The sequence below is a fragment of the Sesamum indicum genome, linkage group LG13 (assembly GCF_026168435.1).
Source record: "Sesamum indicum cultivar Baizhima isolate 11 linkage group LG13, ASM2616843v1, whole genome shotgun sequence".
In the NCBI taxonomy this organism is placed as follows: domain Eukaryota; kingdom Viridiplantae; phylum Streptophyta; class Magnoliopsida; order Lamiales; family Pedaliaceae; genus Sesamum; species Sesamum indicum.
The window spans coordinates 14,774,833-14,790,786 of NC_142669.1; the positions used below are offsets into that span (position 1 = coordinate 14,774,833).

A 15,954-nucleotide genomic window follows, 5' to 3' on the forward strand; every position below is an offset into this window, starting at 1 on the left:
GTTTAGTCCCAATTTCATCTTTCGTATTCTTCTGTTTGTTTTTGTATTTTTATCCTTGAGATAATTATTTCCTTGTGTGTGTTCATGTCACTATGGGTGGGCGTCGGGTTCGGGTAGTTCGTATTTAGGTAATTCGGTTTGGGAACTTGGGGTAGCTATTTTGAGTTTGTCTGGTCGGGTAATGTGGGTTCGGGTTGGGTACCTGGAAGTATTTGATCCCGTCTTAAAGTTCGTCAGGTGTCGAGTACCCATTTTTTCTTTTTAAAAAAGTTAAATTTCTGCTTAAAATCTAGAGGCATTTTGCTTTTCAATGAAAATTTTGAAAAAAAATATAATTTTGGATTCAAAATATAGGGTGATTTGCGATATTAGTCTCATATTTTCTGAAATAATTAATATTAGTTCCACTTTTTAAGAAAATATTGCAAAGTTAGTTTCACATCAAAAAATTTGCAACATTACGGACTCACTTTGCACTGTTTTTGTTAAGTGTGAAACTAATTTTGCCACATTTTCTTAAATATGGGACTAATATTGTAACGGACTAATCTTAAAGTGTAAGATTAATATTAGTTCTCTCACAAAGTATGAGACTAATAATGCCAACTATCCTATATTTTGAGCTCGAGATCGCAATTTTCTCAGAAATTTCTTTCCTATGCAAATGAATTCGCCTCTGAACATTCACAGGCTAAATGCCTTTGTTTTGCGTCTGAATGAATTCCACCAATTTGCCCTTAATAAAATGATAGAAATCTTATTAAAATTTCAGTATCTTTTAAGTTACAAATGATAGAAATTTGAATATATTATTAAACAAACAATTAAAGAAGAGGATAACAATATTAATATCTGAATTTGGTAATCCTATTTCATTTTCTTGACGTGACGTTTTAAAAGTTTAGAGTTTGTAACAGAAAAAAAATGAATTTTTTATTGGAATTTAGCACAAAAGAAGATTTGAAGGTGAGGAGAACTGGAGAAAGTAAAGTAATCCCAAACACCAGCATTGTAATCTTAGACACAACCATTCCTTCATTTTACACACACATATATATATATATATATTTTAAATTCAGTATTCGAACCCTAACCCGATATTTTAATTTCAAATATCGGGTTTATACCATTCTTTTGAAAAAAATTAAAAAAATATCTAAATTCGATCGGGTCGAATTGGGATCCGAACACCGACTCGTACATGTGACTGATTTATTGAGTTATTCCGTGTGCATATGGCTCACGGGCCAACTATTTTATTCAGTTGTCTTGTCCATGCCCCCACACCCTACATCTTTATTGTTGTTTTGTGGGTTTTGTCTGATTGGATGTTTCTCCTGCCCTACTGCCTCATCATGTTTAGGTATGTTCACAACTTGTCTGCTGCCATCTTTCTAACATTGTACTGCTTCCTCAATTCAATAATTCATCCACTTATTGTGTAATTCCTCTGACCACTTAATTTGATTTGAAAAAACTGCATGACCCCTCTTATGATGATGCATATACCTATCTATATAACACGTTTTCCATATGTTGGTTTTCAATTTTAAGTTTTTACGAATTTTGACAATGGACTGATTCCTATCTCTTTGTAGTTGTGCATATGTGACGAGCTACTATGAATCAATGAGGTTTTATTTTGTAGTAATAGTTAATTATTAATACCTACACGTATCGAGGCCATCATGATTTTACGATAGCAAAAAGTATCATGACTCTTTATCAGTGCATGCAGTCCTTATTAACCACTTAGCTTGTTCACATACGAACCTCACTTTTAACATGGATGCATCTTCTTCCCCGTTCACCTATCATTTTCATCCATTTGTCTTTCCTTATGAACCGAAGACACCCATTTCATCGTTTTTGCAGGTCATTTTCGCTTCTCTCTTCCTTTTTTTTCCAGAGGTACTCTTCCTTTTGATGTATGTTGAATCCTCCCCCAGCGATTGGGAGTGGACTTCTTCTGATTCCTCATGGCCTCCATCTCCTCCTCGTTGTACTCGAAAACTCCTCCAGAAAATTAGGGGAAAGATGCATAGGCGAATTAGTGCGTCCTCGTCTGCGGAACTTCCAAAAAATGAAGTAAAATTGACTCCAATCAATGATTTAGATAGAGGGTAATTTTTTTTTTCAAAACAAAAAAGATAATTTGCTGTTTTATTTTTAGATGGAGTTTTTTGCTTATTTATCATATTACAAGAAAGTACATTGTATTTTTTCCCATATAAATATGATTAATTAGTTGGTATTTATAATTTAATATAATTAACAATAGCTTATGCGATATTTGTGCTACATGTATATGTCTTTATCTAGTTTATTTATCTTTTGCTTATTTATTTATTGGGTGAATTTTATTCTTAATATTTTGAATTACATATTTATAATTAATTTATTTAAAACTATTTTTGCAGGTCTGCTTTTTAGTGAATAAGTTTTGATATAGAAGAAAATTTATATCTAACTAGAGATTCATGTCGACATAATTTGCAGTACCATCTGAATTTATTTTTCTAATGCAAATTGAATAAAGAGATTTTTTTACTTTTATACATTTCTTAGAAAATATAGAAAAATATTTTTTTTTTGATAATATAAATTAAAATTAATAGATTTGACCCATTACAATGATGATAACAATTGATACCAAATTAAGTTCAAATTATATTTATAGGTTCATATTTTTAGAAATATAAAAAGTATATCTCATTTAAAATTCAAGTTGACATTTATAACATCTTTAAATTTATTTTTTTGATGTAATTTGAATAAGAGAATATTTTCTTATTTTAGGTTTTCTAAGAAAAATAAAGAAATAACTTTTTTAATAATATAATTTAAATTAATTTTATGCAAAAAGTTTGTCACCATGCAATGCATGGGGCAAATGCTAGTTTGATAGTAAAATCAGTATATTAATTTAGATAAAGAATAAAAATAAAATTATTGCATAGATTAAAAAAATAATGAACTACTTACCATTATAATTAAATTACAACTAAATTTAATTGCCAATAAGTAGTTAGCATCCCCCATTCTTACAATAATATATAAGTCTTAATTTTATTAATTATGAATTTAATTACAATTTAGGTAATAAAAAGGGATAAAAATGTAATTAGATTATGGGTTTAATGAGTTTGTTCATTTATTAACATACAATTCAAATAATTATTAAAATATGGGTGTTGGCTTATTGGTCTTTATCTTAGTTTTCATATAAAATTTAAATTGTACCAATTTTTGAAAATTTTAAAAAAGTTGGTCAACCAGCCAAATAGGTTAAAATAGTCTTTTTAGCATGTCAAAAATGCATGAAATCAACCATCTTCTCATATCAGCTCCGGCATGTACAACGCTGTCAAATTTGAGGAAAAGGAGATTCTATGTTGAGTTACATATAATATTTGGGGATTTTTAGGCTATTTTTTTAATATATAGGGTGCTTTGTGAAATTTCACAAAATACAAGGGGGTTTGATGCATTTATCTCCTAAATAAATAAATAAAATATAAAGGTTAATTATGTTTAGATTCCTTTTAAATGCGAAATTACACTTACACCTACTCTAAAAATTCTCCATTCATACATGATCCGTTTCTGTTAGGCTTTGGACAAGAGGTACCAACGCTAGAGAAAAAAGTACATAATTTTTTCCTTCATTTAATATTATTAAATATATTTTTATACTTATAAATGGATAAATACAATAGATATATGACGTGAGGTTCGCATCTTTACATTTATTCACAAATTATTATATGAAAATATTAAATAAGGGATAAAATTCTTATTTAATTTTTTTACTAATATTAGTATTTTTCGTCTAAACTCTAGCAAAAATTGTAAACAGTAAATTTTTATAGGGGGTACAAATGTAATTTTAAATTTTTTGAGAAAAAGTATAATTTAATATTTTTAGAGGGGTTCTAAATGTAATTATTTAAAAGATATGTATATCTTAATGGAACAACAATATCATATATAGGTAAAAAAGATAAATGGGGCAAAAATATGCAATCACCAATAAACACATGGCCAATACACAATAATTTGTCATTGTCAGTGGAATTCCCACTCCATTCTTGCTCTATAAATGTCCTTCTCCATTAATTTCTTCACCAGAACAATTCCATCACCACCATTTCCCCTCTACCTAACGTACTCCAATTTCCCCCAATTAAACAATTTCTGCCCCAATTAGTTCTCTCCACCTGAAACATCAAATAAATGATATTTTCTTGATTTCCCAAAATCCTGTTGGGGTACTCTCTTCAATCTCCTGCTTTCTTACTACTCACTCTGCACACAAACAAGAACACACACAAGAAGGTGTGGAAACGCACATTTTCTTGGCAAAGATGAGCGCCCTTGTGAATCCCATAACGACATGGTCACGAACAAGCTCTGTGAAAGATGTTAATGGGAGCAGATTCAGATCCACGCCCTTTATCCTGCCGCATCCACTCCACAGCAATCTGCCCGTCTCTTTCTGTTTCTCAGACCCCACGAGGAAGCCCGTCAGTTTTTCGTCACTCACAGTATCAGCAGTCCTGGTGAAAGAGCAGAAAGAGGAGAGCAAGATCATTGAGAAAGCTCCCACCTTTGATTTCAAGAATTACATGCTGGGGAAGGCGAGTTCTGTGAACAAAGCCTTGGAAGAAGCAATCTTGCTGAGGGAGCCCTTGAAGATTCATGAGTCCATGAGGTATTCTCTTCTTGCAGGGGGGAAGAGAGTGAGGCCCATGCTTTGTATTGCTGCCTGTGAGCTTGTGGGTGGGCAAGAATCCACTGCCATGCCGGCTGCCTGCGCGGTTGAGATGATCCACACCATGTCCCTGATGCATGATGACTTGCCCTGCATGGATAACGATGATTTGAGGAGAGGAAAGCCCACAAACCACAAGATGTTTGGTGAGGATGTGGCTGTTTTGGCTGGTGATGCCCTTTTAGCTTTTTCCTTTGAGCATGTGGCCACTGCCACAAAGGGGGTGAGTTCAGCGAGAATTGTTAGGGTGATTGGTGAATTGGCCAAGTGTATTGGTTCAGAAGGGCTGGTGGCTGGACAAGTGGTTGATATATGCTCTGAGGGGTTGTCTGAAGTGGGATTGGATCATTTGGAGTTCATTCATCTCCACAAGACTGCTGCTTTATTGGAGGCATCAGTGGTGTTGGGGGCCATTTTAGGAGGAGCAAATGACGAAGAGGTTGAAAGGTTGAGGAAGTTTGCTAGGTGTATTGGGCTGTTGTTTCAGGTGGTGGATGATATTCTTGATGTCACCAAGTCTTCCCAAGAATTGGGGAAGACTGCTGGGAAAGACTTGGTGGCTGATAAGACCACATACCCTAAGCTTCTTGGCATTGACAAGTCAAGAGAGCTTGCTGAGAGATTGAATACGGAAGCTCAGGAGCAGCTCGTTGGATTCGATCCCATCAAGGCTGCTCCACTGATTGCTCTGGCTAATTACATTGCTTATAGGGACAACTGATCTGTTGTTTGCAACTCATCGTGCTTTGTATGAAGACAACATAGTTTACTCAAACGACAAACACTGTTGGTTTCTCATTGATCATATTGTAGATTTGAGATACTATTCAGATGATCAAAGATGAGATTGCAACTGTATCATATTTCTTGAATGCCATAAGATCAATCTTTACGTCTTTCAGCCTTTTTGCATTGCATTTCAGATGGTTTACTGTCTTGCTAGTTTAATGCCATAGTACTCAAAGTTGAGAACTCTCTGTATCTATGAAATGATGGCTTAACTAGATGCTTGTTGTTTATGCATGGATTCATCGTCCAACGCAGATTGATGTTACTCTCAACATTGCGTTCGGATTGAGAATCTGAAGGTGGGGATTTCAGATCCCTCGTAACTGATCTTTTGGATTTTGTCTGAATAATTTCATATTAAAAAAGATTTCAAATCTTTCAATCCTCATTTTGAACTATGTATGTGGACTAAGCATGAATTCTGAAATCCTTCTCAAATTCTTCCGTCAAAAGGGGACTTCATGTCATATACATTCATTGTTTTTTCTTTTTCTTGATTTGGAATGTTCCTTGTGGGTATATTTGACACAACAGCATCTCCGAGGTATTTGGCCACTTCTATACATAATCAGAAGGCAAATGGAGCAACGCTTATGAGACAATGAGTTGGTGAAAACTCTGTTTTTGGCTGTCTTAACCATATAAAAAATAGCCCTCGTGCGACGGATGTCGAATATTTTACTTGATGCCTCCCATGAAATGCTAGCCTTTGGATCATATGCTTCTAGGTCACCTTGTCCGTATGAATTTTGTTTCGAAATCATAATCCGGTCTCGAGGCAAGTCTCTCGTTCAAGAATTTCTTGGTGGGTCAGGTCTCGTGTTTTCACAAACCCGACAAGTCGTCATCCCTATAACATTTATAATGCGAGGATTATATTCAAATTGCCAGTAAAACACCCCAAACACCATTAAAAATAATCAAACACTTAAAAAACACGTTTTTGCTCCAATCGGCCCGACCTAAGCCCGACTCAATGATAACCTCGCCCTCGATACCCGTCTTCTCATCTGTGAATCAATAAACCACGTAAAATCGCATAATTTCACATTTCTATTACTACACAACTCCAAATATAAGATATATTTTTTTACCTCATTTTATACATTCAAATTATTTTTCGTATCGACCTCACTAGCTTAGACATAGAACGGCCAAGTGGGGTGTACCCAATATTATGGTTATCCACGTCTGGGAGTGCAAGTTTATTGGAATAGCTAACAGGATCAGCAGACCAATAGTAATCCATTTCAAACACACATCTAAATGCTGGTACATAGTAATCAAAACTTGGCCTAATTTCCTCTACTTGTGGCTTTCTGCTGTGTTATCAACTACATTAAAGTTGACAAAGACAGTCAACAAAAAAGAAGGAAAAAAAAATATGTATATATATATATATATATATATATATACATACACTATTTTTGTGTTTCATTACCACTTCCTAAGGTAATTGGTATGTGGTCTCCGTGTCAATATATCAGTTTTGGTGTTATATATTTTATATCTATAATTACCTTTTATTGAGGAGGGGAAAAAAAGGGATTAAAATGCCTTCAATTATGCTCATATTTTTTTTTAAAATATGAATATATTCTTTATTAATTAATTCTATTAATAGTTTGATATTTACGCTCGATTGAAGCTAACTCGTTTAATCTTTTATTCATTTTTGTCTTTCTTAATTATTTTTAATTGAATTAAATAAATAAAATAAACTTTAAGTTGTGCTTCCACGGCTGGTGCATGCACATTAATTTCTCAGAAAAGCTTATAAATGTTGCATCAATATTGTACTCATGAGCTTGATAATATTCATGTTTTTCGAAAATAAAATATTTTTTATTTATTTAATACTAATATATGTTTTTTTTTTGGCAATTAATAGGTTGTTTTATTTATGAATTATGTGTAGCATTTTTATCTGCATCCACTAAAATATTTCAAATAACTTTATTTAGGGATAATTACACTCTTTTCTTAAAATTTGGTGTAATTACATCTAGCATCCCAAAGGTTTGCTTCCGTCTAACAAATAAGTCACTTCATTAGTCAAAATCCACCAAATTTATTAACATTAAAAAAATTTATATTTGCTCCCAATTGACTTATAACTGATTTATTCAAATATATCTTTTTATGATCAAATTACCCTCATACATCTCCACATTTTAATGCATGTGAGGAGGTATATTTTCACCGTTATAAGGATAGTTGGGTAAGAAAAAAATGTTTGATCTACAATAAGTTAGTAATAAGTCAATTGAGGGTAAATACCAATTTTTATTTAGTTTTTTTTGTTAATATAAGTAAATTCAGTTGATTTTTTTATTAACGAAAGGACCTATTTATTATACAGAAGCAAACTTTATGGATACTAAATATAATTTTTTAAATTATAAAAAATTCACATATAATTATATCAAATCTCAAAAGAGATAATTGTAATTATTCCTTTTATTTAAATTGTTAAGAGTGAGAATTAGTTCAATTTTAGTTAAAATTATATGTCCCCCCTACTTCTTAGTACTCATCTTATTAATTGATATAAGTAGTAGGGTAGGGGTCTAAGGGTCTAATAAGAGGGCTAAAAAATGTCTTCAAATGTTTAAACAAAATAGAGATCCGCATTGTTTCCCCGGGTCGGATTGGGATCCCAATTGGATGGATCTCTACAAATACAGATATTTGGTCATATAAATGCTTTAGAATTATTTACGGGTTAAGGTGCGTCACATTCATCTTTTCCATTCGATCTCGCACCTAAACAAGTTAAGCATCGAAAGGTTTTAACAGGGACCTCCCGACTGACCTAAAGTTTGCTAATATTATTGGGTTTGAAGCACTTATTGAACTATTCCTAACAAAATAATAGAATTTTATTTAATTGTACGATATTAATTTTTAACGGTAAGTGGGGGCGAAATAACTCCACTGTAATACTGTGTACGACAATATAATTCCGATGATTTGTATATACACATAAGGTAATGTTGTGAGCAGATTTAAAGGATGTCTGGATGAGCTTATAAACTTTTTAGAATATTTTATTAAGATATTTGGGAATTGGGAGCTTCTAAAATATTAAAAAGAATTTGGTAATTCTTATTTACAACTTATAAGATTGAAAAATAAGATGTTGGGAGTTTATAAATTCGTTTCAGAGAGTAAAGAATTCCTAAGTTATTGTAATAACAAACTTTTTCAACGTTGGTCATATTAATTACAAAATTGTCTATAATAACATTTTTAAAATCTCTATAATTTTTATTTTGTGCAATATTTATATAAGATCTATTATCTTATAAGGTTGAGTTTAAAAGAAGTTCTAAATAAAAATAGCCAAACAAGCTCTTAATCCAACAAATGTAGTGGGTTGGGTTAACATGAGATGGGCTTTATTCGAATGGATCATAAGCCCACTTACGAACAAAAAGCCCATAATCCATGATTAGTTGTACGGGTACGGGGCAAAACAAAACTCATTACGCCGTTGCCGGGGATCGAACCCGGGTCACCCGCGTGACAGGCGGGAATACTCACCACTATACTACAACGACTTTGTTGTTGATTATGATTAACTTTCTTTCAAAATCTATATCAATAAATTCAAAAATACAGCAAAAGATAAAATAATACATACACAGAGATTTAGTATTTCAGACGATCAATCTAGATCAGCAGCCTCCAACACTAACGAGATTAAATGATAATTAAGTCTAAAATTACTAGAAGTTAGCAGTGACTTTCTTTCCACTTGATTAGCAATGGACAGATCGGTGAAGTTCTTAAAATATTAGAGGGTTGGTGTAATTATACGTTGATTTCATATGATGTGATTTGAAAAATTACACTTAGTACACCTTACATTTGTTTTCATCCAATAAATAGATTTATCCATTAGTAAATTCATGAAATTTGCTGACTTCAATAAAATTGTTGAATGAAAATATAGTTTACTCTTGATTGGCTTATACAAACTTATTACAAATCAAATAAATCTTTTTTAGGCAAATTATCTTATACATCTTCATATGCTAATGCATATGAGGGGGTATATTTTCACTCTTATGAGGGTAATTTAGTAAGAATGACGAGAGTCCACAAGGATGCTTCACATGTTGTTTTGGTGCTGGAGAATAACCACCGTATCTTCCTTGGTTGTCAATTCTCGCTTCAAGTACGGGCATTAGCGGAGTCGTCTTGGAACATTAGGGTAAAGTGGGATTTGGAAGCCGATGGCTAGATTTGATTTGCGCATAAGGAGCTCAAGTACATACGATTTGATTGTACCCGTACTGCCTAGATAGTGTAGGTACAGAGAAATAGAACGATACATGAAAATATTAACCAAGAGCTCATAGAGGTAGTGATGGGTGCAAAAGAGTTGATGCAGGACTTTCACATTGTTACCCACCACCGTATCAAATACCCTATTTCAAATCATGTTATATATTTTATTTTATTCAGTATATACATATTATGTATATAAAATTATTCTCTTACATAAATAAATGACGTAATATTTATATAATATATATATTAATTAAATAAAAGATACCACAAATTTTAAAATATAAATTACAATCTGACCCACTATGAAATGCCATAAAGAAGAATAATCGGAGGGTTGAGAAAATGGAAAAAACCTTATAGCGATGATCAAAATTAACTTTGACGGTGCGATGTTGAAGGACTTAGAATCGAGTTTAGGTAAGTGTCGGGTTTTAATAGGTATAGACCCCCCCCCCCATATTTTTTTATTGAATTTGGAATATTTTTTTATGAATATGGACCTGGACTTTCTTTTGTGAGAATGGACCCTGGTGTCACGGCCAAATTTTATTGTCTTGCAGCAGAATATATCTTTTGCCCGCACGTCATCTCAAGTTACACCCAACCTTCAACCAACCATCGCAGATTTAAGAGTTGACCGACTGTCCGTCGCGTGTCTTCGACACTGAAGCTTGCTAGCATGACATCTAAACGCCTCCTAGCGTGGCACCGCATGCCTGTGCGCTCGTCTATCCAAAATGTCCATATTCGCCGAGGCTCTCGGCACTCATGCCTTTGTGCATTCTTGCGGCGGCCCAACTAGCTAGTCTGCCACCATGCGTCTCGCCCACAATCTCGAAACCCGCCAACGCATCTCTCGATGACAAGGAGCATCCTCGCTCCGCCTCGGTATTACGATGTTCCGCATGCGCCCGCAACGCCCGTCTCATGCCTAGCGTTCACTCGTTACATTTTCGGCGCACGCCTTTGTCATGGCCGTCTTCTGTGCCTCTCTAGAATAAGACCGTATATAAGTCCGAAACCCCATTCGATATGCCAAAATCACACATTAATTCTACACAAGTTGCTTACAGTGCGGCGTTGTCCCACGACCGCTCATTTTAGCCAACGGACCCCCGTGGATGGCTAGAACCCAATAGCGCATGGCGCGAGTTGGTTCACGAGGTATTGGAGTGCTTGCCTTGATCACTCATTCACAAGAGAGGTGTTGCCCCTAATGTCCCACACCCATCGGAGCAACCTTGCGCATCACACGGGACCTCTCAATCGCTTTTGTGCCCAATGTATGTCATACTGGCCGTAAACCGTCCATCTAGTTTCCATACCTTTCGGGGACTCTAAATGCTCCTTCGAGAGAATGAGAAAGAAAAAAATAGATTAGAGAAAAGAAACGTGAGAAGGGAGAGAAAAAATATACTATATTTATGGATTTAGTAAAAATATAAAAGATTGAATAAAAAGAAAGATGGAGAAGTTAGATGAGAGAGAAACAATGGAATAGTGGGTGAAAGAAAAAAATTGTAATTATGAGAATATTAAAAAAATTAAAATTACTATTTTTACCAATATTTTTTAAAAGAAAAAAATGAATTAAAGGACAAATTTGAGTATTCAAAAATTGATACGATAAATTTTTTTATAATAGTATAAATAAAATTTAAATACAAATTTAAAATTAATTGATCAAACAGAGATTTTGCTTCTTTTTTTTAAAAAAAAAAAAGATATGAACTAAGATCAGTGAACAAATTACATTGAATCAATAAATAACTAAAAAGAAATAAATTACAATAATACACATAAAGTGAGATAAATACCTACGCATCCAAAAGATTTCGATTCTATGACCTCAAACTTATTCATGAGACCACAATCTTACTCTTAACCATTAAGTTGACATCAGTTAAGATCTCATTGATAGAGATTTTGCTTTTCTTTTTCAATTGTCAAATTCACCAGTTTCATTCCTAAAAAAACGAATTAATGAATTAAATAAAAAAAATTATACTCATTTTTGTTTAAATCCATGTATTTCATCAGAAAAGTTTTTTATTTTCAAACAAAAATTTTGTGTACAATAAGTTTACATGACTAACTACAAATCAATTTTCCGCTCAATTAATTATAATCAAACTCGACAAGAAAAATTCTTATATATTTGAGGCAAATAAATACAAAGTAATATAAATTATATTTCAGTGATATATTTTTACTACTAATATCGGCATTTTAATTCGAGAAAATGCATTAAAAAGATTTCTCAATACCAACTACATAGTTCGTTCAAGAAGTATATTGGGTATTACAATCACCTTCCCTAAAATTTGGCATAATTTTAAATACCTCATTATTGTTTGAAAAATTATAAATATTTCTCTGATTTTAACATTCATATTACGTCGAGTCCAACCCGTTAGCTTTCATTAGGTTCTCATCCAATTTTTATAGTGAACTAACCAAAATGAAATTTTGGATTATAAATGTAATTTTATATATATTTTATAATATTTAAAAAATAGTTTTATAGACTAATATTCCCTATAGATTATTTATTTTACACACCCTCAAATTTTCTTATATTTTAAATATTTTTTTTATTTGTTTAAAAATTTCAGCAATGGAAACAATCCGCCGAAATTTTTTAGCGAGCATCGCAAGATTGAAAGTACCCAATTTTCAAGAAGGCAAGAAAAATATGCGTATAGTTGAACTTGGGATCAATAATTCTATCATTCAAGAAGGCAAGAACAAAGGAGATAACATTAGGCCCAACAATATGCCAACATTTCTAAAAAAACACAAGTGACATACCATCAGGTCCGGAAGATTTATAGAGGTACATCTGAAAAGGAGCACTTTTTACCTTATCTGCTGAATTAGGTTGTAGAAATTGTTCATTAATTTCAGCACCAACTCTAGCCGTAAACCCCCTACGACTGTCTCAATGTCATCATCGGAAGGTATAATAGAGGTAAATAGGTCTTGGAAGTACTGGGCGATGATCTGCTGTATCCCCTTGGAGAACCATCCGATTGCCATAGGCGAGATATAGCGTTTTTTGCGTTGTCAAGCGCTAGCCTTCGTGTGAAAGAAAGTAGTGTTTAAGTCCCCCTCCCACAGCCACTAGGCCTTACCTTGTTGGTTCTACATAATCTTCTCCCAAGCTAGAAGCTCATCTAACTGTTCACGCGGCGACGCCCGTTGAGACATGCTACCCACACTACTCGTACCCCCAACGACATTAGGCAAAGCCTCCTCAAGCTCCTTAACTTTCCTCTTCACATTACTAAAGCTCGACTTCTCCCATATAGTTAAGCTCTTGGCACACATTACGTAGATTATGGAATAATCAGTCCCTAGGAGAACGCGTGCCTGAACCATGCCATGCCTAACAGATTGTTTCCTCACAACCAGTTGCGCGGGTCCACATAGCCTCGAAACAAAATAGCTTGTTATTCCTACCCGTGGTCTGAATTGGCTGGCCCGTTAGAGAAATGATGAGAGGAGTATGATCAGACCCGCAAGCCCTCTCTGTTGAAACTATCGCAAGAGGAAATAAAGATTGACAATCCAACGAGGCACATGGTCGGGCCAATCAAACGTGGACGGTCGTAGGCTCATTACGATTATTACTCCATATAAATTTGTACCCTAAGAATCCCAAGTCTAAGAGTTGGCAATCATAAAGGCATGCCCAAAACTCCTCAATCTGCTTGCGAGGTCTCGGAGCACCCGTCTTCTCATCCTAGGATAACATTTCGTTAAAATCTCCAGCACACAACCAAGGATGAGGAGAATGCCTATTGAGAAGACCTAACAACTGTCAATTCTCAGTTCTCCTAGCTACTTTCAGATGACCATACACACCTGTGAAACGCCATCCCCCCGGACCATCATCCTTAGAAACGGTATCTATATGTGAGGAAGAAAAGGAGTGCACCAACACATTGACGTCTTTTCACCATAGTAGAATCAGGTCTCCCTGCCTTACCACAAGAATCCATATTAATGCCAAACATATTAAATTTCTCCTTAAGGTTATCACACTTACGTTTCTTACACTTTGTCTTGGAGAAGAAGACTAAGGTGGGTTGTGGAGTCGAATCAGCTCAACAAGCACCCAGACTATCTTAGAGGACCCCAACCTCGGACAGTTCCACACAAAGAGATTCATATGCGACCCCGTTGAAATAACATCTGAGTCCTCATCCAATAAGTGACGATGCTTAGCCTCCCTATCATTCACCCCACAAAAATCTATCACAAAAAATTGTCTACTATGCTTACGAGGGACGCTTCCCCTAAGAGATGCCCGTCATTGTCCACGGCGACGGTGACAAGTCACACCTCTACCAACCGGAGTAGAGAACTGAATTGGGGCAAGGACAAGCCCCTCCTCAATAACCATGTCAACCTCATCCCCTGCTGGTATGCCAGTGTGTTATGAAGGAACCTGAGAAAATATGTAATCAGCTACTACACCCTGCTCTTGCCTATTCACCTTCATAACCCTCGTATCGAGAACCTAGGATGCAAGGCTCTCCAAAGAGGAGAAGTCAAGCGGCTGGCGCTTAGCATTGCCGTTTGGCGGCTGAAGAGGAAAGTATTGGAGCCTCATCAATACCCTGATTCCCCAGATTCTACAAGTTCGAGTCACCCTCTTCAAACAGCAGGCCCTGGCCCCGCTCAGCTCTCGAGGGGCACTCGATCAGGTGCCCCTAACTCGGAGAAGTAGATCCAGCGAAGCTACTAGGTTTGTTTGGCCCCCGATCGCAAAGCGAAGCCCGCAACCACGGGCCGTACGGGGAGTTCTCAAAACGCTCTGGGTCAACAAAATCATCCTCAAAACGCTCTTCACAATACCTCGAGATATGCCCGAGCATGCTACACAAATAACAAAAATTTTGTGGTCGCTTGTACGTGAAGGAGACCATAAATTCCTCTCCAAAAGTAGCACAAATACGCAAAGCGCGATATAATGGGAGTGTGACATTGAGGGTTACCCTAATCCGCATAGAGGCCCCCCAGACTTTGCCCGAGTTCTCTGTCTCCATGTCACAAAATATTCCTATCTTGTTCCCGGTCAATGATGCAATATCGAACGTCATCTTGCTTAGAGGGAGATCATGCACATGCACAAAGAAATCACACCAAGTAAGGTCCATGTTTAACAAGTTTCATTCGGACCCACCCCACTGAGGATCAAAGTATTCTTCTCAAAACTCCCTAGATATTCCTCTAGCACCATGTTCCAATCGATAATATGATTGAAGCGTATGAAAAAACACCCTTCACCGAGACTCCGCAGCTCCAAGCCCTTAACCGGGTTCAACATGCTCCGAATCAAGGTGGTCAAGGCCTCAAATTTTGGTTGCTTAGACGATAACAAATGGCCAACCAAAAACAGAAGGTGTGATTCCGAATCAACCTCCCACAACCCATCTGGCACCATAACCCATGACCCTTCCCTATCAGATAGAGTCAACTTCCGACCCAACCGTTGACAGAGCGTTTCCATATTCATAAACAGTTGATACAACCACAAGGGAAGGCAAAAACGGCTTAAATGAACGAAGAGCCTATACCAATACCAACAACAACAGACAAAAAGTGCAAGAATCCTACCACACAAAGAACAGAACGAAGAAACACAACAAGAAGAAAACAAATAAAAGAGAAAGAACAGAAGAAACCCAAACGCGAAAGGCAAAAGAAAGAAACAGGGATAGACACGAAATCGATACACCAAGCGCACTACAAAGACAAACACACCGACGCACCAACACCAGCGAACAGATTTGCCGCGCCACCGTAACCACTGGGAAGGAGAAACGCAAATCTCACCGATATCGACGCATGATGCTGGAGAGAAAAGAGACAGACACGAAAGGGACTCTCAAAGAAGAGAGAACTAAAACTCCCAACTAGGGAGAACTAACATCCTTTCTATACACACAATGTCTATATATTAAATTTAATAAAAGGATGCAATTATCTATTTTTTAATAAAATAAAAGACATCATTATTATATTAATTTTTTCAATTCAAATTAAATATAATTCAATTATAAAAAAAATAATTTATATTTAAA

At 35.3% G+C, this 15,954-nt stretch overlaps 1 protein-coding gene and 1 non-coding gene across 2 annotated transcripts; one reads left to right on the forward strand and one right to left on the reverse strand.

The window, feature by feature from the left end:
• Nucleotides 1-4,116: 4,116 nt before the first annotated feature.
• Nucleotides 4,117-5,675, forward strand: LOC105176175 (geranylgeranyl pyrophosphate synthase, chloroplastic). The gene has a single exon (XM_011098905.2). It carries the CDS (start codon nt 4,368-4,370, stop codon nt 5,493-5,495), a length of 1,128 nt encoding a protein of 375 aa, XP_011097207.1. The 5' UTR covers nt 4,117-4,367; the 3' UTR covers nt 5,496-5,675.
• Nucleotides 5,676-9,054: 3,379 nt separating this feature from the next.
• TRNAD-GUC (transfer RNA aspartic acid (anticodon GUC)) lies at nt 9,055-9,126 on the reverse strand. The gene has a single exon. It is a non-coding gene; the product is annotated as a tRNA-Asp (tRNA).
• Nucleotides 9,127-15,954: the final 6,828 nt, after the last annotated feature.